At 37.3% G+C, this 24,571-nt stretch overlaps 1 protein-coding gene across 1 annotated transcript in view; it reads left to right on the top strand.

Moving 5' to 3' along the window:
- The first annotated feature begins 7,541 nt into the window (after positions 1-7,541).
- Positions 7,542-24,571, top strand: part of syt6b (synaptotagmin VIb) — an 89,286-nt gene continuing 72,256 nt past the window's right edge. Inside the window, exon 1 of the mRNA XM_068224344.2 lies at positions 7,542-8,013. Coding sequence (XP_068080445.2) covers positions 7,854-8,013 — 160 coding nt within the window. The 5' untranslated portion in view covers positions 7,542-7,853. The remainder of the gene's footprint in view (positions 8,014-24,571) is intronic.

Below are 24,571 nucleotides of genomic sequence, written 5' to 3' on the forward strand. Positions count from 1 at the left end.
TGAGAGACCAGCCACGATCAATCATATCATCTGCTCCTCCCAAAATTATTGTTTGTGAATCTTCACTTAAAGGGGAGGGGAAATTCAGATAAATGGTTAATTCTGAAAATGTTTTGCATTTTGAACTTTATTTGTGGCCTCAATTTAATAAATGACTATCAGTAATCGTTGTCTAATTTGTTCAGATCCTGTTTTTTAATCATTAAAACAATGCACATATTTCAAACACAGCCCACGTGCTACATTACTGGCTCGACTTGCTGTGTTTATGTGCTATAACTCCCACAGGTAATTCAACAATCTGGATAAACTACATTAAAAAATGTGGATTACTTCCCGTTGAGCATCTCTGTTTGAATGAAAAGCCCTGCATACTGATTCAGTGCATCAGGATGGATACTACAGTGAGATACATGCAGGGAGCAAATGCAGTAAATCTGAGCCAGGGTCATATAGAGACCTTCAACGTGCTTCAAAGTCACACAGAAGAGAGCTGAGGGATCAAGCAGTTTGATGTTACAGGATGGCTTTGATCCAAAGTATTAACAAGAATAAATTAAACTATCCCTGTGCAGAACCTTTGCACAGAATTTTCGATCTAGTTTTAAATGCTCCGTTGATTAGTATTCTGTGTGTATTTAGGCCCTCAGTCCTCTGAGTTTAGTTCAGCATTGTCCTGATTGTAGAGTGTTTATTTATATTTTAGAGTATTTTAGAGTTTCAGGTCATTGACCTATTTGCCTGCATCATGAATCTTTAAGCAATTTACTGCATACAGTATAGTAAAAAACGACTGTTCTGACAATGATGAGGAGGAAAATGACAATGAAATATTTTGTTTTATGAAACAGATGGGAGTAAGCAAGCAAAAATATGTGACATTTCACAGAGATAATCAGATAATTTGTAAATCATTTCAGAAAGGTTGGTATATTTTTTCAGGTGCATAACTATATATTCTTTAGATACTGTAACTATTGATTTAACAAAAATAATAGCAATAATTATTTAGAATTATTTTTGTTATTATTAGTTAACTAAACAAAGTAATTAATGTTGTTTTATCTAATTCCTAATGCACCAATGCTATTGTAAAGTAAAAAATATATATAACATATTAGGAGGAGTTCAAGTATCTCGGGATTTTATTCATGAGTGAGGGAAGGATGGAACGCGACGTCGGCGCAATATGGTGTAGTGGCACGTCAGGGCATCCCGAGATCGAATCCCGGCTCGAGGACATTTCCCTACCCTACCCCCTCTCTCTCTCCAACCTTGCTTCCTGTCTCAATACTGTCCTATCTAATAAAGGCAAAAAGGACAAAAACAAATCTTAAAAAAAAAAAAAAAAAAAACGGATGGAACATGAGATGATCTGTGCAGTGGCAGCATTAATGTGGTCGATGTATCAGTCCGTTGTGGTGAAGAAGGAGCTGAGCCGAAAGGCAAAGCTCTCGATTTACTAGTCTATCTACATTCCTACAGCAGTCTCAACTATGGTCATGCGCTTTGGGTCATGACCGAAAGAACAAGATCTCGGATACATGTGGCCGAAATGAGTTTCCTTTGCAGGAGTTCTGTTAACCGAGAGGATCTTGGAATAGAGCCGCTGCTCCACCACATCGAGAGAAGACAGCTGAGGTGACTCAGGCATCTGTTTCAGAAGCCTCTTGGATGCCTACCTAGGGAGGTGTTCCAAGCATGTCCTACATAGAGGAGGGAATATGAGTGTACTCACACTGTGCTATTTGAACCATGCCCAGAAGCGTTTCCTGGTTTGTTTGAAAAGCGTGAGTGCTCCAAACCGGGCTCAGGCATGGTTCAGTTTTTCGACCCTGGCCCTTAGAAGAGGTGTGCTAGAGTTGGTCTTTGGTGCAGTACGTTTAAAGTGTGACAGCAAAGCACGTCTGAGCCCAAAACGGGGGAAGCCAAGTCACTTTTAAGGTACTGTTTCATTTGAATTTAATAATCATTATTACTTTTCAATTAATGCAAACTACCGTAGTTTAATATTTTGTATTTTATAGACACAAACCCCATGCTGCATGTCAGCTTCACCTACAGCAAATCTCCTAATACGTGCAGCACAAGGACTTTTATAACTATTTATGAGCGTCAAAAATTGTGGATCTGTTTGGTGATATATTTGACTGTGTGTCACTGCATCCCAAATGACTAAAACGATATAACTAAAGCAATCGCCACTGTACAGAGCGAGAGCGCTTCGCTTATTTTTGGTATTTTTGTCTTTATTATGTTAGGACATTTTTTGGATAGGAAGTTAAGGATAGGCAAAGGTCTGTGAGACGTGACTCGAACTTGGGACCCGTAATGCAATGGAGCTACAGTACTGTACATGCCAGTGCACTGCCTAGTGCCTATCAATAAAATTTTAGCAAAGTAAATATGTATATAAAATGTGTTTGAGTTGCTCAATGTATCTTAGTTGCATTTACAAAAAGTATACCACAAAGATCTTGACATGTGTTGCTGGAAAGCCAGAAACAATACTAAATGTGTATAAATAATAATGACAAAACATCGGCACATATATTAGCTTAATATCACTTTTGTTTACAACAATATATCATGCAACCATAATATGAGTTTATTCTAGCAGGCAGAATGTTTTGTACTATTACCAGAAACATCCTTTAATGACAGTTTTATGCAATATTTCAATTGCACAAATGGAAAAAAAATCCCTACAAATGTTTTGCTTGGGGGGGGGAGGGGGGGGTTGGGGGGGGTGGCGTTGTGGCTCCAGCTGTGCATTTCAGAGATGATTTTCACCTCTCAAAATAATCACCTGTTTGAGAGCATCTCGTAGTGAATGGAATAGCTGAAATGAGTTCTCCAGAGGCTGGCTATTTTTCTCCATCTCCGGTCTCTCTGCGTCTCTGGATGTTCTTGAAGGATTCAGTCACAGGTTGCAGCTGAGACCCCACACTGTTTGCATATGAAATATTCATCTGTGTTCAAGGCCTCAACGAATGGAGCCCATAAGTCTGTTCCAAGCAGATGCTCTGTATTAAGAGATAAAACCAGGAAAAAGTTTTATATATATAAGTTTCATGCTCTGCCTGTTGTCTGTATTATTGTTTACTTGTTTTTCCTCATATATGTTTTCTAAGTCTGAAGATGGAAAGAGACAAATAAGATTATGTTGGTGCCATGAATTATATCATATCTTATGAAAAAAAATGGTTCTTTAACAATTATTTAAAACAACTCTCAATCTAAAATAAAAAATACAAACAATAAATGAATACATTCGTAAATAAGAAAAAACATTATCGTCTTTCTACATGCATTCAAAATTATTTTTGTTGCTTGTTCAACCTATTTATTTATTTAAAATGCTGAATCAACATAATTCTTGAGTTAACTTAATTGTTTTTTGTTCAATCTATATAACAGGGGTGTCAAACTCAACTCCTGGAGGGCCGAAGCCCTGCACAGTTTAGTTCCAACCCTGCTCCAACACACCTACCTGTAGGTTTCAAACAAGCCTAAAGGACTCAATTAGTTTGATCAGGTGTGTTTAATTAGGGTTGGAACTAAACTGTGCAGGGCTGCAGCCCTTTTGGAACTGAGTTTGACACCTGTGCTATATAAAAAACATTAAGTTAACTTCATTTGTTTTGGGACAACATGAATGAATTGTGGGACGCAGCATTTTTTTTACAGTGTAACAATCTCTTTTAATTCAGTATGTTGCTTATTTTCATTTATTTTATTTTCAGCTTAGTCCCTTTATTAATTCGGGGTCGCCACAGCAGAATGAACTACCAACTTATCTAGCATATGTTTTAAGCAGTGAATGATCTTCCAGCTGCAACCCATCACTGGGAAACACCCCTACACACTCATTCACACACATACACTACGGATAATTTAGCTTATCCAATTCAACTACACTACACATGTTTTTGGACTTGTGGGGTAAACCGGAGCACCCAGAGGAAACACACAAACACGGGGAGAACATGCAAACTCCACACAGAAATCCCAACTTACTCAGCTGGGGCTCAAACTAGCGACCTTCTTGCTGTGAGGTGACAGCGACACCCACCCAAGTGTATATTTTTTTTATAGAAAAATTTTTCATCACAATTGTAAAGCCGTAATTATTACCACAAAAAACATAAATTATGCATATTCATCTCTCAAGGAAGGCACGAGGAAACATTTAATTCCTGTTTTTGGCTTGCTCAGGAACACCATGACATCAGGTTTCTTTTCAACGACCACAATACTTTTCATCTCTAGTCAGTATTCATCCTTTCCATCCCTTAGAGGGTCTCAATTGAGTCCACTGCCTTTGAATGAGAGAAGCAAACTCTCTTTAATGTATTCTCAATTCAGCTCTTTCGTAGTAACACAAATGCTTCAGGTTCTCTCTATGCGCAAAGGAAAGCTTTGTAGAAGGAAACATGAAAGTTTTAGGCAGAGCGGCAGTGAGGCCATGTCCTTGCTCTCCCTTCTACTCTCTTGGTGAATTTTTAATAAAGGATTTTTACTACACATCTTTCCTAGGAACTAAGATATAGCTTTGAACTGCAGCTGAATGTTCAACTAACATCCAAAAAGTACACATTTGATAACCCTATTTCAATAAACGAATGTCAAAATAAAAGCTTCTATTGTCTTGAATGACCAACGGAGGTCATATATAAAAGCATACATGGTTTATATAATATTTTGTATAAGTCTGAAAGATGGATACTCGTATTACAATAAAATATATTTCAGATCAGTGCATCAATGTTGTAACATGCTGTAAAAGTTGTTACAACATCTGTAACCTATTAAAGAGCCCCTTTTTTGCGGCAGAGTATTGAGTTCAGAAACGCATTTAAATCATTAAAGGAACATGGTTTTGGACACAATATGTGAATAGACCCATGAAGGTTTAACCCAAGAGATACAGTACAAGCACTGATCTATAATAAATAAGTGATTACAAGCTGTGCGGGGCGATTACAACTTAAAACACCCAATTAAACACACATTTTGCACTACACAAAACAAGGCAACAATTATAATTACACTTATATGTTATGAAGCGGAGGAAGAAGAAACTGGTCCATGTAAACTGCAACAGTCCCATACATAATAGTCTCTGCTGCTCCTTCCTCTAATAGCAAACGGCCGGCTGAAAAATCTGAAAAATGACAGGAGCAAACACACCACACCGTTGGCTACACTGTGGCATTGTTGTGAAAATGAACTTTAACCCTGTATTCCCCACAGCCAAATCTCCATCTGTGAGTTATCTTCATATTTTTCTCATGATCAGTCCTGTGATTCTTCGCGCTCATGCTAGTGTCTGAAGGGAAAGGCACGTTCACTTTTTACGGATCCAATAGGCTACTTTATATTTGGTGATGTACCCTATCAACGTCGACACGTTCAAGCGAAAGATCCGAACCCAACATGATTCCTTTATTTCACTCTGAGTTGACAATTTCGTTAAAGAATCAATAGTTTTGAACATGACGCACTTTTAGATTCAGAAACCTCAGTTGGATGTTTCCATTCACTTAGTGCTGTTACACACTGCATGGAAGGTCATTTTATAAAACCCATAATAGGAGCTCTTTAATAACGTGTTGATTAATATTAGCACATAGATTTCTAATATGTTTTGGCTCATGGCTAACATGTGTTATCTAAGTTTCCATGAATTGGCATGTGACAAGTTCAAATGCTAGCATGCTATTACTTGATTATGATTTGATAACATGTGTTCCAAGGAAGTTTCTATTGCATAAATAAGCAGTGTATCAGCACATTGTTTTTGACGAGTTAGCATATCGATTATTTAACATTCTGTTAGCATAAATACTTAGGTTGCTTGCATCAAGAAATAAACATGGAAATAGGCAAATACTGTTTGTAAATGCTGTTTGTATAATGTTTAAACTTTTTAATCTACATCCAGGACAAGCAAAAGTAAGTAAATGATAAAAATGTATCTCCATAATCTAATGCTCCATATTGGCATGTATTTGCTCAGGACCATTTGTAGGCTGTGTAAAAGGGGTCATTAAAGTTAAAATTGCTAAAAACTAATATTCAGTTTCTTGCACAGATCAGTTATTTTGTCTCTTGATGTCAGGTGTAATATATTAATTTAGTTTTGCCTATATATGTGTACTATCAAAGTGCCTGTCGCTGTTTGTGTTCATTGTGAACCATCAAGAATAAAAATACTACAATATTCTAACATTTACTAACAAAAAGTCACCCACATTCTGAATAGCCTGAGGGTGTGTAAATGAACAGCAAATTTAAATTTTACATAAGCCATCCCATTAAATACAAATACTAAATATGCATTAAATCTGCAATATATGAATTAAACATATGCGTGAAAGGATGTGTGATTAAAAACAGAACAACATAGGCTCTTTCTGAAAACTTAGCCCTATGTAGATTTCTGGAGACCGCAAATTATGTAGCCAGAAGTATGTTCGTAAATGAATGATACAGGGCGGTATGATGCCGTTCCTTTTCACGCTAACCAGCTGACCGCTAACCTCCGTATGAATGGCTTTCCCGCTGTTACCAGTTTGTCCAGTTAGTTCGCCATGTACATCTGTGACGCAGAGAGGAGTTGACCACAACGACGGGGTTCGAGTCCAGTGAAGAATGTTTCCAGAAATCGGGTGAGACCAAAAAGTAAAAAAAACACAGTTAGAATGTGGTAAAATCTAAAAATGTTGTAAAAAATCAGGCAAGGTCTTTTCTTTTTCTGGGTTGCTTTTGAAATCTGACAGTTGGGTTTAGGGAAGTGGGTGGAGGGGTCAATTGGTGCTTTTGAAAACATTATTGGTTGGGTTTAAGGAAGGAGGAGAGTGTGTCAGTCGATCGGTGGATTTACATGAGAACAGCAGGCACGAATGGCACTCGCAAAAGAAATTTAAGATCTGAAAAAAAAGCATACACAGTGGCCTGGTCAATTAGCGAAAATAAAAAATGCAAAAAAACATACCTCCTAGGGGACGTGTTTTGCGATCTCCAGAAATGTATACAGTGGCACATTTTCAGAATGAGCCTGGGTTGAAAAATAATCTATTCCAACCCAAAATAAATTAAAGCAAACTGCCAACAATGTGGCTCAGCATGTCAGTTCCAGTTTTAAGATACACACCTCCCACACTGAAAGCGAATGCACCACTGACCATGATGGAATATTCTATTAACAGGAAAAAGAGACATTTACTCTTGTTCTGCAATGTTGATATTGTGCATGGGCCTAAGAAATGAGATCCCTTCAAGTACCTCGCTCTCCATTACTCAACCAAAAAAAAAAAAAACGCATCAACAGACGATCAATAGCTACCCGAACAACACTCATCCCAAGAAAACCTTCACCAGAACATAAGAGGAGATTGCTGGTATTCCATCAGACTAAATAATAGAAACTTTAAACGCTGGGGAACAGTCTATAACAAAAAAAAAAGCCTCTAGCATCTAAATCAGGGTCAAGAAAGGAGCAGTGGACTGAAGAAGGAGGAGCTTCACTTTTCTCTATCCGATGTGAGAATGACAGGAGAAGGGAGGAACGAGGGGAGGGGAGTGGACAAAAAAACTGGCTTAGGCACAAAAATCTCCAAGACCTGTGTTTGAACAGTAGCTCAGAGGAAGATCTAGATGAGAAGCGATGCAGCACTTTGGCTCCCAGAGCACCTGGGGGTACTATTGCTTCATTAAACCTGCACAAACAATCGCCCACATGCGAACATCCAAGAGTTGCAGAACCTACAAGTAGTAGCATTGATTTTTCATGCACTGCGACCACCAGATGACAAACGGACAAAACGATTGGGATTTGGGCTCACAGAATGAGTGCCGTGGCCACTGAGGAGCAGGACATGTTTTGTGAGAAGGCTGTGGCCCTCATTGTTGACCTCTGCCTTGATGACAGCCCTCTTCTGGATGCGAAAACCTGTCAGGATTTCCTGGTGCTTCTGACCAATAAGAACCCCAACATCTCCAGTACAGGTAAGTTTTGTGTTTGTTAGGGGACGTGGGTGGGGGACGTGCTCATGTTTATTTGCGCAAATGCGAGGTGGGACATCAAAGGATGGTGACCTTTTAGATATGCCCACTTAAAACTGCGCTAACGAACTTTTTGAAAGTAAGTTGTGTATAAATAATGAATTGCCATTAGTTACCTGGCACTTTTCTGATTTGCCTAATGAGGCTGCTTGTGTTTGATGTTGTTGGCCTCTAAATTAAGCATGCCAGTCATTGGTGATTTAGATCATTTGTAACTGTGGTGCCTACTTTTTTCACTGTTTAATGACAAGTGCACAATTAAGCCTCGGTTGGAGAAACTCCATAGAAAGATGGATGCAGGTGTCTTGCGACGCACCGGTTCGTGGCAGTCACACAAGGTAAAATTGACATGAAATTGAATTTCAGACACAAGATCGAAGGAGCCGTGATATCTCGATGTTGGCAGGTGATAGGAATGTCTAAAGCAATACAAATTATAATGAATTCCCGATTTGGGCAACTGCCATGGTGGTAGACGCAGAATCTAATTGTCACTCTGAGTTTCTGTCACAGGAGAAATCAAATAAACCACTGCAGGCCCTGACCTGCATCATGTCCCTGACCACAGGGATAGTGAATGCCACTGTGTGTTATCCACAAATAAACATGAATCACTGACACCACAGAAAAGCTCTAATAATAGCTCTTTTTGATGCTGAATTTTAATAGAAAATATTACTATATAACATTACTAGATAAATACTATTGAAATGAATTAAAATTTTAAAAAAGGCTAGAATTAAAATAATACAGCCCATGTTGCAGCTTTCTTTTCAATTACAGTAGGCCTATATAAAAATAGCCTTTATAGACAGACTTTTGACGAAGTGTTCCTTGTTATACTTTGGGTGTATTTTAATGTTACTAATTTTGATGAATTAGCTAAAACTTGTTTAAGTTTTTTTAAACTGCATTTTTCTTTTTTATACTTCTATGTGTGCATTATTTTTCACATGCATATGCAAGGCGACTAAAATTAAAATTAAAACACAAAAAATACTGAGCCATTAGTTTTAAAAGTAAAAAAACAAAAAAAAACTATTATAATTTCGAAGGAGAACTGTGACTTTTTGAAAACTGAACTGAACTGAAACTAAATTAATAAAAATGAACTTGCGGGACTTTATTTATGTCCTGCGTTAATATAAATAAAAATAATTATTAAAATATTATAATTTTAGTAAGTCAATTTATTTTATGCTTTTGAAGTAGCATTCAACTTGAGCTCTTGAGACTATGCCGTTTCTCTGTGTTTCGCAGGTAATATCTTTAAATAAACATATATTTAGGCCTATTTAATGATTCATTTATTATTTATGTACAATAATTGAGACATAAAATAAGATATAAAATATAATCAACAACGAAAATGAAAAAGCTTACTTATTGACTGTCTTAGTCCTACCACTTTAAAATAATATATACTGTAAATCTCTCTAAAATTAGGCTAAAGCGCTGCTTTATTTATTTATTTAGGTCTACTTATTTGTATGGTTGTACTTTCATTTTATTTGTCTTTTAATTCTGTAATTTTCCAAAATGAATCCTCATTTCACTTAACAAGTTTACAATAATAGAACTTGTTAACAAGTTTTTTAATGATTAATGAAGGAATTATAATGCTTTGTTTCATTGTTTCATTTTCATTTAAAAGTTGTAGGCTATTTACAGCTACTGTATATTTTTGTCCGTTCGCATCTCATGTTCTTATTCCTTTAGTGCAGTGGCGGTATAAGTCAGGGCGGTAATGTTTCTTTTAAAGTGTCACCCACTGTATATATAGATGTTCCATGTGATATTGCTACTTTAATAAAAGTAAATATAATTAACTTTAATTTTATATATGTTCAGGTAGCAGCCTAAATATATATATATTTTTAAAACTATTATAAATTATTAAAGCACACAGCAAAACTTGTAGTTTTTTACTGTTACTTGTTGGTTAATTACTAAATTCCCTTAGGTTCTTGTTCTCTCAGTTTATTTGTGTTCCCAAATAAATTTTGCACTAGGTTTTTATTTTCCTATTCATTGCCTGAGATTTCCAAGTCTTGTTGGACCTTTTTAAATGAACTCTCTTAAATAAAACTGCAAAGAAACCGCATGTCAACGTACTGTGGATGCTTTCTCCATTCATAACCATAACAGTCATTCATGAATTATCAAAATTAGCCAGATTCCAGTCTGAAGACCTTGAAAAACCATAAGAAAAACTATACAATACAACAGAATATGACAAAAGCTCCATTAAATACACATAGGACTTGATACTTGTTTGGGTTGCCACTTTACACCCAATGTGAAATCTCAAAACCGTAGTACTTTATAAGCTTTAAATAGCTTATAATGTCATAATGATTGAGCTCTAATTAGGAAGGAAGTGCTGAGTGTGTGAGGGAGATGCCTGCTGACTTGACTAGGAGTGAAGGGAGGTTCTGGAACCTGCAGTCCACAGGCAGTAATACTAGATGAATGGAGGACTGCTGCTGGCCTCCGCAACCCCATGGCGAGAGCTGCACCCAGCCTGCCAAAAAGCAAAGGTCATGCATCAGGAGAGCCAGGTGGTGCAGCGCTCATGCAATGCCAAAACCCGACACGATAGAGCAGGACCGGGATCGTAACAGTGGATCTCTGATCAACTCTCTGCTTTCTGTTGCTAATGGTCTGAAGCGATTGTCCAACATCCCTCTTGAAGCATGTGTTACTGCAGCTGCACTGGAGTAAAGAGTGTCACTTCCTATTAGGAATTCATGGGATGCTTGGGTTGAAGTCATGCCTTGGTTTTCTCATGAATGAATATTTCAAAGATGTCAGATCTAAATGTAACAAAAAGCTGTTTGTTCAATAATTCAGGTTTTGCTTCCTACAGTTCAAAGAATCTTTCTGTGTTTCATTTTGTCTCAAAGAATGCGTACACAGGCCTGGATGCTTTTAAGTTTGCGTGACACTTTATGCTGTTCGAAATAAACATTATGGCATCTGTGTAATAGAACTACAAAGCATTATCTTACCTGTCTCTGTCTGTGTCATGGATGTTGCCACGGTCAATTATGTGCATGCCATTTTTAAGCACCGCTCATGGCATAATAATATAGGATTACAAGAAGCATTTATAAATGTGAAACAAGCTGGTGTTTTCATTTCATGTCCGTGTTATGTGGCAATCAAGCAATACAATTTGTCATTAGGGGCTGAAAAGAAGTTGTACTTATAAAGTATGTGTGCATTTGTTTGCTGATGCAGACAAAACACTGTACTAAAACACACTTATTTCCTGTTCTAATGTGTAGCCGTAAAAATCTCAATGGAATAATCTACAATGGCTAGTGTTTGTTCTTCAACAGAAGTATGATTCCAGAACAAAAACACCTTCAGATGTTTGCAAATAAGAACATGTCTTACGTTAATCTGGCTTTAGGTTTACTCCATGATTGCATGGAGAGTTGACATCTCATCTTTGCTATTTAAAACTGTTCCGAGTCCCAGCATCAAAGTTGCTTGACTACACCTAAATGCCAGTCCTAATACTCACAGTTGCAGCCATGGCCCTTGGCCATTTAAAAGCGGAAGTTGCAAAAAGTAAGTGTCCCAGACCTGAAAAACAGCAAAGTCCATTTCCTTTAAAACCCTTGTGTGAACTGGATGCAGCCCTTATGATGCAAGCTGAGATCACAATGCACTCAAAGGAGTGAGTGACATCACTGTGAAGGCTAGGGTAAGGTGAGCTCATTAAAGTTGGATGCAGCTCAGATTGCACTGCACCAAGTCTGCATCCAGACCCCTCTCAAAATTTCTGAGTTTTTATCTGATTTAAAGAGTTCACACTAAGGGCTCTATTTTGATGGTCCATGCGCAGAGCGCAAAACGCAGGGCGCAAACGCTTTCAGGGCGTGTCAGGACGCGTTTTTGCTAATTTAAGGACGGGAAATCTGCCTTGCGCCGTGGAGCATGGTCTAAAAGGGTTGAGTTAATTTTCTTAATGAGTTATAGGTGTGTTTTGAGAATAAACCAATTAGAGTCTCATATCCCATTCCCTTTAAGAGTCAGCTGCGTCGCGCCAAGAGCGCATTCGCTATTTACAGGACGCAAAGTAAGTCAAAGTAGAAAAAATGAGCATTTCACAAGCAAACAGTTAACAGTTAACATTTTTTTTTAACAGAAAACTGTTAAACAGAGCATCTACTGCGTTTAGTCTATAATTAGTCTATAAATAAATACTTTAGTTTGTTAAGCGCAAATATTCGTTTTAAAACTATTTCTAAATTTAGTTCTAATTTCCAGCAAGCGAATAAATGAACAATAATAACGAGTATTATCCTAAAACACATGCTGTGCCCCATATGGTCTAAAACCAGGTGGGCAAATCTAAGCTTGTTTTTAATAAAACAAATATAAATATGAATATAATAAATAATACTGCTGATAATAATAACATTATACAAAAGCAAATTGTTATGAATGAACTGAAAAAGCCTCCCGAGATGAAGAAGACATAAAAGCCGTGATTTTTCATATTTATGTAGGCCAGAAAATAATGTGTTTTGTAATATTTTAATCCTTTATATTTATATCCTATATCTATTTTTATTATATCCTATATATATCCTTAATATTTACATTTTTTCATATGTAAAGATATTTGCCTATTGCTCTCTTGTGTGTATTAAGCAGAGCGTAAGCGAGGCGCAACTCTGCACCAGAGTTTAGACCGGGTTAGTTTTGGTCTAATGAAAAATCTATTATAGTTTCTCAAAATAGCAACACGCCAGCGGTCCGCCTCAGAACGCCTTCCTTTTTAGACCAGAAGGCCTATGGGCGCACAAATGAGCGCTAATGCATTTGCTATTTAAACAGCGTGACGCAACGCCTCAAAACGACTCTTGCGCCAAGCTGAAACTACCAAAAGACTATTGCACCGCGTCTTGCGCCACACTGCGCCGGGTGTATGATAGGGCCCGTAGATACAGCTTGACATGATTTGCAGATTAGGCATGGTGTCCCGGGGGAGAACCCTGAGCTCGGAGATCAGGGCTCCTGCCTGGTTATTTAGCATAAAGGGGGTCAGAGATCGGGTAGATCTTGAGAGCTCCACTTGGTGAAGGAGGAAAAGGAGGAAATGGGGTGGAAAGGGGGATTCTTCCAAAACAGAGATAAGGCAAGTAGTGACATCTGTCTATTTATTGCTGATCACAGACGAGAGACCATCCGTCATCAATTATATTACATTCTCCCCTTAAAAATAGTTTATTTAAACAGTATGTGTGTTGAATATTAATTAAGAAATGTTAGCATCTGTTTGCTTTAATTGTAGGGAACAACTGGTTTCTGGCTTTGGCCACTTTAGAGTTTAAGTACATGGAACTTACTTGAAGAGGTGGTCTCGGAACACTTTCAAACGAACCCTGGAGTGGTTTCGTTTGTGGTGAGATTATGATCTGAATTAAAACAGACCCAACGGCAAAAAGTACTGTGCTTTTTTGTACTAATCCAGCTGCCGTAGGCCAATATGCTGTGCTATATGGAATGTGAAGGAGAGAGAGAGAGAAGGAAAAACATGATGGATCATTGATAATATTTCTGGAAGATTTTCAGTTTAGCTAAATTAATTCAATAATTCATAATTTGTAATGCTTTAAAACATTGTTTTTCAGATGCGACTCATTCTCGAAATGTATAGTTTTTAAGTGATGTATACCAACTATATAGAATACTATGAGCAAGGATACAATCAGTCAGCACAGTCGTAGCTCTATAGTCAAACGCAACATTTTGTGTCTGCCGGTTTGTTACTTGCATGAGTTCCATTGGCATTTTCCCACACGTGAATTCTGACTAATCAAAAAGCAGTTTAGGAAATATGTTCAACAACATCTGGCCAATGAGTGAATTGGGTTTTGTCAGATCACTGCATTTTGGTTCTTTTCAACTAATTCGGACCAAAGCAATCAGTGTTACGTGAAAAGGACCCAAAAACTGCAGAAAATGCTACAATGTATCATTTATTGCTCTTGGTCAGGTCCAAATGAAGCGAACTACAGATGTGAAAGCACCCTTAAATGCTATGGCATTAATTGTAGGTTTACACAACAACTACTGTATGTTGCCAAAAACAGAAAAGGTTTTGTCTGAAGTTTAAAAAAATAGTCACATTTTTCAAGACAAAGTTTAAAATGATCCATATTTACATATCCACAAAAACTGCTAAAAATATTTTATTATATGTATGCTAAAACGGTATTCAATGCTATCACATTGCTAGTAAACAATATCTACTGTATGAAAGTGATATGACGCATCATTTTTTCATGTATATATGATGCATCTCTGCTGTTTAGTGCAATGTGAAGTAAGTCCACACTTTTCTGAGGAACCATAAGCAAACACTCGAGCAACAACAACACTACCACATACTGCCATTGTTGCAGGGCCGGCCCAAGCCTTTAGGGGGCCCTAAGCAGAATTTTATTTGGGGCCCCCTTGGTGCAGACAATATGATAAATTATCGTTAATCCTTGATTATTTGCACACTTTAAATTTAAACACGCGTTATCAATTTTATTTGCTGTAGCTGTGTTGCTTACATTATAAAATATGCTTTTTTTCTTACATATACTTTTTGTATTTTCTAGTTCAAATATCTAAAAAAATCACTTTAAATCAAAATCAAATTAAATCAAGAAGCATGTTCCACAGAAAATCTGTCTAGAAAATGTTTATTCTTTAAGATTTTTAACATATTTGGACTAGAAACAAGACAAAAACAAAAAAAAGGAAAGAATTTTTGCAGTATTTACCAACTGTCAATGATTCATAGTACATGGCTGTGAAATTTGATCACAAGAAAACCAACCATGATATATAAAAATTTTTGCAAATGAAGAGTAAAAAATGCATCAAAAAGTTATAAGATGCATTTCTTTCATTAAAAGCACATGTTTATAGTATTGCAACTGTGTATAAAAGCACACAACTGTTCAACAAGCTTAAAAATGCAGAGATAGAGGGCGCATCTCTAAATTAGTCAGAGCAGCAGCATCACAATTAACCTAGTTAAGCCTTTAAATGACACTTTAAGCTGTATAGAAGTGTCTTGAAGAATATCTAGTCAAATATTATTTACTGTCATCATGACAAAAATAAAATAAATCAGTTATTAGAAATGAGTTATTAAAACGATTATGTTTACAAATGTGTTGAAAAAAAATCTGCTCTCTGTTAAACAGAAATTAGAGAAAAAGTAAATGGGGGCAAATAATTCAGGGGGGCTAACAATTCTGACTTCAACTGTGCATGTTAGAAAACAGTTAAAATAGCAATTTATTGCTTTCTAGTTTTCTATAAACTAAAGACATTTATTACAACTTGTCCAACCTATTTGATGTATTTTATGCATAGCCCTGGTTTATTTTTATTCATGCAAAATTTTGCATTGCCACTAGATTAATATATTTTCTTCAAGTGAGCACAGACTCCTCTGAGCACTTATAATTCCTCCAGCAGTGGAGAACATTAGTTATTTACTCGTCAGTTTAAAAAGAGCATTATTTTTAAGTTTTTCTTTTTAATTTATCTAATATTTTCAGCAAAAATACCATCTACAAGACTTTGCAAAAGTCTGCAAGGGTTAAATAAATGAAAAACCCTTCAAATTATGTGTTCTTGTCCTATTGATATCTTTATATATTTTGGCGGAATTAAATAGTGTGAGCCCATATTCCTGTATGAAGTTTCACAATTGCAATCGCTCATATGTCAGTGGTTAAGAAGGCTGGTGCGTCTCTGATGTATTGTTGATCCACCATTACGGGAAGAGCCACCTGGTGGCCACAGCGGTAAATGGCTGCAGTCAGATTAGATTAATTAATTCAGATCTTTTGTAAATTTTAGATAAATATCGATTATTGGCGCCAGAGCATATTGATATATTTGCCCCACCCATAATCTATAACCAAATTCTCCAACAAACTTAAACAAAAACGAAAGTTAATAATTTAATGCACTCTTGGGGGCCCCCTGGTGGCCATGGGGCCCTAAGCAGCCGCTTAGCTCGCTTATGCCTTGGGCCGGCTCTGCATTGTTGTGTTGGTTTCACAGTTGTTTTTACCTTAAACATGTTCTATGCACGTGCATGATGTCCGTGTCATTGATTATATTTTTCAGGTGTTTACACACACACACTCAATGTCTACAATTTCAAATAAATTCCATATTGTAACTCATTTTAAGTTTTATGCATTTTCAGTGAACATCAACGAACAGGTATAACACATTTTAAAAATTCTGGTTTTGACCAAAAAGTTGTTGTGTAAATGGTCCCTGAATCTTTCCCTTTTTTCAACATCCACAATTCCGGTCTTGGCCACTTGAGAGTTCATCTACGTGGCAGGAATAGTGCAAGGCTGTTCCAGGTCTAAAAGGTGACAAATCTCAGTCTCTTTAGTGCAAAAATTAAATCCTCCTTCCTTTACAGTACCCACACACTTCCGGCCTGGGCCACTTAAGACTTCATGTACATGCATGGCAGGAAGTGTGCAAGACTGTTTCAGGTCTAAAAGGTGGCAAATCTCACTTTCTTTAATGCAAAAATTTAATCTTTCCCCCTTTTTACAGTACCCACACACCTCCACCATGGGCAACTTGAAAGTTCATGTACATGGCAGAAAATGTGCAGGGCTTTTTCAGGTCTGAAAGCTGGCAAAATTTTTATTATTTTTTATTCAAAAACTAAATCTTTCACTGTTTTTACAGTACCTACACACCTCCACCATGGTCAACTTGAGAGTTCACGTACATGACAGGAAGTGTTTCAGGCTGTTTCAGGTCTGAAAGGTGGCAAACCTCAGTTCCTTTAATGAAATCTTTCCTCCTCACTTGAAGCCTTGGTTGCTTGAGAGTGTATGCTTGGCAACTGGAAGTGTTCAAGACACTTTAAGGTCTGAAAATTGGCAATGCCTGTAATCCACAAAATCTTTCAGGTTACCAGTCACCTAAAGGGATTTCAGAATAGAGGAACCTTTTCACAATTCCTAGAACTGTTGGTGGAAATACTCACTTTCTATGTAAGTTTGCAGGAACTGAAATCGGTTTCAGTTCTAGTAACACCATTTGCTACTACTTCAGACTAGGGTTGTAACTACACAGTTACCAGTGATGTAATAATATACTGATTAGGCATTTGTATGTTAAAGAAAAAAAATGCATTGTTTATTCCCAGCATGATATGTGGCATGATAAGTTGTTCTAAGTTTTACATTTACATTCCTGCTGTTTGATATTTGAGTTATGGCTTAATAATGAATGAACAAACTCCCTGTTTACAATAGTTAAAAAGTACAAAACAAAGAAGTTAAAAGTCACCCCATATTCTGTACCCAGCTGTAAATACTGAAACCCTCGATCATTCACAAAGTAAACAAGCATCACTCGTTTATTGACCACCTCTAATAAAAAAAGTGCTGAGAAAGGAGAATTTAAGATGGTCAAAGTCAATATAATGCCACTCATGCACACGGTGATGGCGTATGTTAGAGATGACCATCTTTCTCACCCCATTTCTATTTTATAGAGGCCCCCAAGGTTAAATCAATTACATTTCCTTTTGAACATGACAAGAGGGATATGACTGAGTGCAATGCTTGAGCAATAGAGGGCACATGTAGAGGGGGACCTCATTTCTTTCCACTAGTCTTGAAATAGACGAAGCGAAATCGTGCAGAATGCCAGTCGCATTACTGAGTGGCACCTCTCCCGCTGCTGTTTCTGTAGCACATTGAGCAGAACATTACTATTAGAGTAGTTTAAGCTCCACTGCAGCGAACCAGACGCTCGTTTTAGACCTACTACTGCAGCTACCGCATTATGTGGCCATGAATAAATAAAACAGCTAGTAGGCATCAGACCAGCAGGGGAAATCGCATACACACTCTATCTATCAGCCGAAAAAAGGATCAAGATAGAGAGGGAGTTTTGCGTGGCTGTGTGTGTGTGTGTGTGTCTGTTAAAATCACTACCAGGGGAGTCAATTCTCAGAAACCCAATGGGGAATTCCTGTGTGCTGGCAAAGTCCTGTGAGGTGTGATTAAATAATTTAGCATACCCTAGTGTTGTGTGCCAAGCTAATTTGCGACCGTACCTTTATAGACTTTGTTAATTACTGAACAGGTGTAGACTAGGCACAGCCAAAATTACCTCCTTTGTCATTCTTCTTTATGGGACGTAATCACGTTCTCTTGCACTAAGCTTTTTTTTCTTTTAATAGAAAAATCTAAAGGGAGTTTGGCTGTGCCTTTAACTTGGGTATGAATAATGTGAATTTATGCATGTAGACACCCAATGAGCTAGTGAAGTAAATGTGAGAACCAGTTCAGCAGTCTTGTCTCTCAACTTCGCAATATCACACTTGCATCAGACCCTAAGTTGGAGCATATAGGGAAAAAATGCTTTAACTACTGAGGCTGGATGGAAAGGAACATCCTGTCATTATTTATTTACGTTTAGTGGTTTTTAAGCTCTTAAAAAGCACCATATTATGAATATAACGCGCGCAGTGAATTTTATCTAGCATTTCAGTATGTTACTAGCATAAAGATATTTTAATTACTTCTAAAAAGTTTGTGTCATTCACTTCCTATAATCCCAGCAAACTTTTTTTAAAACATGTCTAATTGATGGCTTGACTAAAACTATCATGTGAGGGACGCTGTCAATGGAGTAAATGATCCATGTGCAGTTTATTACAAGAATGGTCAAGCATCCAGGTCATAAGATTTAGGTGATTTAAAACGTCCAGATCACATGATTAAGGTGATTCCAAACACTTTGGTCATGTGATTAAGGTAATTTAAAACACCCAGGTTATGTGAATAAGGTGATTTAAATGCCCAGGTCACATGATTAAGCTGCGGTCACACTGGGCTTTTCCTCCTATAGACTTCCATTCATATGCGGGCGAATGTGTCAGACCTAAAAACACAGAGTCAAGCGTCAAGTTTCCCAGGTTGCTAAGGTGCAAAATTCAAGCTTGGTGAACTCTGACCTGCGAAATCGCATCGCTTGACTGCGTGAGATCAATCGAGGATCAAAACATGACATCTCTGGACAGAAATTTAAAACATGGAGCAATTGCTCGCTTTTTTTAAATGTCTAGTAAGCTTGTTAAATCCCGCCCTTTTCGCAGCGCTGCACGACAGAATATCGTATGCTTAAACTCTAATGTGACGACAGCTTTAAGATGATTCGAAACACCCAAAGTCTTGTGATTAAGGTGATTCGAAACAACCAGGTTACGTGATTAAGAGCCTAGTGGGCTGTGTATGTGGACAGAGTAACTGTGCTGCAAATTAGAGATCTGCGCGGGACTAAATTTTGAATCCCGCTCCCGCCTGCACCCGCCAGGTTTTAGCCCGAACCCGACCGCTCCCGCTTATACTAAGAATTTATTGTCCCGCTGCCCTACCCGCCCCGTTTTCTGCCCGCCGTGCCCGATCCCGCTAAAGAGCGGGGGAGAACAAAACCGAAAATCCCCCAGCTATACAGTCCAGACAGGAATCGGGCAGTGAGTCCACAAGCATCCGGAGTCCGGCAGCCGGAGCCGGGCTGAGAGGTAAGTCTCTGGCAGGCGAGAATCTAGCCGGAACTGGCCCGAGTGTGTTTTTCTATCTGCGAAAGCTCTCTCTCTCTCTCTCTCATTCGCGCGCACGCGCACTAACATACACACACACAAGCACCAAGCACACACACAGGCAAAGCTATCTCTCTCTCTCTCTCTCTCTCTCTCTCTCTCTCTCTCTCTCTCATTCGCATAGCAATATCCGCGATATTGCTAGACAGCCTGCTCCCGTCCCAAATTAAACCCGTTACCGACCGCTCCCGCGATTTATTCTGAAATTTATCTGGTCGAGTCCTGCGGCGCCCGCGGGACAGCCACGGTAATGCAGACCTCTACTGCAAATGGCCCTAGTTTGAATCCCGTCTTGAAAAAATTCTCTAAAATTATGATTTGATGTATTTTAATGATGTTTTATGACCAAAAACAAGACAATATTTATTCACAGTTCATTCGAATGTCAGACCAGTGTCAAAACAAAACACGTTACAAAAACAGAGCATTTACAAACTAATATTTATAACTGCATTACCCTGGATTCATGCTAGTCTGTAACTCTCAACGCTCCCTTAAATCACTCGAAACCTCAGCTCTACAACTGGAAAACTGGAACAGATGTGTGTTTGTGGTGCATGACAGAATTTGTAGTCCATATGGTGATGGGATTGTAGTCTTCCAGCAATCTGTATGGAATAGAATGCTGATAATTGTAACAGATACAAAGGCTAAGTTTTAGGTAAAAATCTAGACATCTAACACTAGTCCATAAATAGATTATTCATCAAATAGACAGGAAGGAATGACTACATTTGAAGTCTGTCTATATAAAGAATAGTCTATGTTTTATACTATTGTTAGACGTCTATTTAATTTTTCCTTACAGCCAAATTGTAGCCTTGTTTTAGCCAAGAAATCTATGTTTGGATTTCTATTAGAAACCATGTTTTATACACAAATCTTCTTGGTTGGATAGCTCTTATTTATAATTTGAGTTACACTCTACAATAAAATATAATTTCTTGACATCAGCATGCTATCATAATTTACTGTTATATATTTTTACTATACTATAACAGTTTACATAAACTAAAAATGAAAAATACTTTTTATTCATTTATTTTCCCTCAGCTTAGTCCCTTTATTTATCAGGGGTCGCCACACCGTAATGAACACCAAAAATATTTTTAATGCAAAAAAAGTCACATTCAACATTCATTAATAACATAACATCAAATATATTTGTATTTACTGTAATATTTTACCTCATATTTGTAATTATTTATGCACCGTGGTGTGAACTAATCTGAACATAATTTTATAAAATTGCATTTATACAATACATTGCTGAAATGCACCCGTTGTCTTCTTTTTCAGTTTTATACACTGCACAGAAACCTTTATGTTCAGGCCATTGAGAGAAAGATAATGGAGGTCATTTTGTGCCAAATGTGTTTAGGCATTGCAAAGGACATTGATCTCTGATGTCCACCCCTATGTGCTTCACTTCTAGGAATCAAGACATTTAAGCCATGACCACCTTAAAAGATGAGAGCGAGCAAAAAAAGAAGACGGCTGAAAATGAGCCTGACTATAACAAAGGAAAATTGAATCACAGGCCGCCCTGTAGCGGGACATGCAGGGGGATTCAGGGGGTTTAGGTAGAGAGCAACATCCAAATGGACTCATTTCTAAAATCTAATTTCCAGGGTCTGCCTATAATGGGTGACTGTGACATTTCATCCCTGATTGTGTTAAATCTGTTCTCTGTTCAGTGGCATGGGCCGAGGTTAACAAGCCATGCATGCGGCCCGTTGACAAGCCCTGCAAATAGAGTGGGATTCTGACAGTTGCATTGCATCTCGGAGGTAAAATTCTAGAGAAAAAAATTCAGCTGTGAATCTGAATGAATCGCTGAATAAATCATATACATATATAGAAGTTATTAGGATAATTAGGTCAAATTAAATGTATATTACTGTATAAGGCAATGAAAGACATTTCAGCCTGTTATTGGAAACCCCCAAAACCAAAATATGACCTTTTATAATGCAGAATAGGGGCACTTGAAAGGTGTATTGCATAGCTTTTCCGCCATTAAATGGTTTAAAAAATAATAGTCCACATAAAACACTTCAGTTATGTGTGTTTATGCCTTGTATTACTTATGTTGTGGAAGCAAATGTCCCAAAAAGTATAGCAATTGTTAACAATTTCCCGTAGAATCTACAGTAACTTACTGGCAGCAGTTCACCAGTTCTTACTTATTCACTCCCAGGGCCGTTTATGTCGAAGTTGACATTAAGCCACCACCATGTCATCCAATTTTTACGACACACCTAGAGGACCAGGACATACACTATGAACAATTCACCTTTAGCGCATGTCTTTGGACTTATGGGGGAAACTGGAGCACCCAGAGGAAACCCACACAAACACAGGGAGAACTTACAAACTCCACACAGATATGTTAACTGACCCAACCGGGGCTCGAACTAGCAAACGTCTTGCCGTGCTACCCACTACGCCATTGTGCTGCCCTAGTTCGCCAGTAACTTACTGTAAATCAATTACAGTTATAATACTGTGTTTACATTTACAGCACCGTTTATCTTGCTGTATTGCAGTATTGTATATCTTTACTGTAAAAATATGCAGCAATTTTCACAATGACACTTGAAAATACAATAACATACTGCATAACTGTCCTACAGTAAAATTCAGTTCATATTACAGTTTAGTTTTCTAGTAACTTACTGTATAAATCAATTACAGCAAAAATGCTGTATTTACATTTACAGCACCATTTACCTTTCTTTGTATGTATTTACAGTATTGAATATCTTTTTAAAAAAAAGTAATTTTCACAATGCAACATTAAAATACAGTAACATTCTGTATAACAACTGTTCTTTGGTAAAATTCAGTTCATATTACAGTTAAATACTTTGTCATTTACAACAATCTTTAACAATGTAACAGACCACATTACATATCTTAAAGGATTTACTAAATTTGTTATGGACTTCAGTAAAAATATACATACTGTATGCAATCCTTGTTCCCTATAGGTGGAAACAAAGATGTTGAAACAACAGAGGGGGATTCTGAACTTCTGAACGACTGATAGGAAGTCAGGGTTATTTCACCAGATTTTTATTTTTAATACGTCTGAAAACATTGGTGTTGTGTTTATGCAAAAACATGTATGTAATCTATATATTACAGAACTAAACAAAAATCATGTTTTACTTCAACACATAACAATAAATTAAAAATCCAAGGAAATGGGAATATTGTTTGATGTGGTCTTGTAGTCACCTCTATTAATTTTTATTTTTATTTTTATTCATTATTTCAATTATCTCCATTTAAAAAATGTAGTTTTGTTTTAAATTCTGAAGAAATGTCATCAGTAGTAGTTAACACAATAAAACAAAAATGACTTTTTACTCAAACATTTACAAATAAATTGTGAATTCATGCATAATGAAAAAATTCAAGTGATCTTTTAACTTTTTCTCTATATGAAAATGTACTTTATTTATTCATTTATTTTATTTTCGGCTTGGTCCCTCTTTTAATAAGGGGTCACCACAGTGGAATGAACCGCCTGCTTATCCAGAATATGTTTTACGGAGCGGTTATCCTTCCAGCTGCAACCTAACACTGGGAAACATCCATACACTCTTCCATTCATACTCATACACTATGGCCAATTTAGCTTACCCAACTCACCTATACCGCATGTCTATGGATTGTGGGGGAAATCAAAGCACCTGGAGGAAACCCATGCGAACACGGGGAGAACATGCAAACTCCACACAGAAATGACCCAGCTGGGGCTCAAGCCAGCGACTTTCTTGCAGTGAGGCAATAGTGCTACCCACTGCGCCACAATGATTGTAAAATGTGTTTTTCTGTGTTGTTGTTTTTTCTTGGTGAAATTAAAGTAAATAAAAACAGCAGTTATTCAAGTTTATGAACAATTTTAAATGTGAAAATTCAACAGCAATGCATATATGCACACTTGTAAATAAATAAATTAATATTAAGATAGAAGAATGTTTTTTTATAACACATTTGTCATTAGTAACTAAGGGTGAAATCATTTAATACACATACACAAAATGCGTGGTGCATCTTGAAATTGCATATGCCACTCAAACAGACATAAATACACCTCTTGTTGTTACGATCATTTTTTAAAGTTGATTTAATAGCCTCTTCAGAGTGAATAAACGTAGTGTACAGCATTTGCTCAGTCAGTGAGCTCTAAAGCTAGAACAAGGTGACAAATAAATAAACACGTTAGATGTACAAACACTCGGGAGCTCGAGTGCTTTTCCATTTTAGGCAACAGCAAGGAGTAAACGGTTTTTGCCACCTGGGAATAGAACACACAATTTTTCAGCTCATAAAGCTGATTACACAGCGGCAAGTACAAAGTGCCATTGAGACCTATATTGCTGTGAGGTCAGAGGTATAATCTGTCCTGCAGTGGTTCCAAAGCAAGCCGAGAAATCCAAAAGCTATTGCTGCCAAACATACTGTATATGATCATTCATTAGATCAGTGTAGGTGCTGACTCCCACGTCATTCTGTATGATTTCATCTCTTAATTCAAAGCCAAATGCACAGACTGACAAGTAACTCTCATTAGTGTTTAATGTAGAACACAATAGGGCTTTTCTACGGTGGCCGAGAGAGCTTAACATGCTGCAGTTTAGGAAAACGCAAGCAATTACAAAAAACATCAGCAAATTGAGACAAGATCTTCATCAGTTTGACAGCACATGTGCTGCAAATTGTCACAACCCAAATACATATTTGAAAAACATCCTGCATTTTCTCACAATGCAAACAATTAATAAAACACACTGCATTTTCTCACAGTGC

This window comes from Danio rerio, chromosome 11 (genome assembly GCF_049306965.1).
Source record: "Danio rerio strain Tuebingen ecotype United States chromosome 11, GRCz12tu, whole genome shotgun sequence".
Lineage (NCBI taxonomy): Eukaryota > Metazoa > Chordata > Actinopteri > Cypriniformes > Danionidae > Danio > Danio rerio.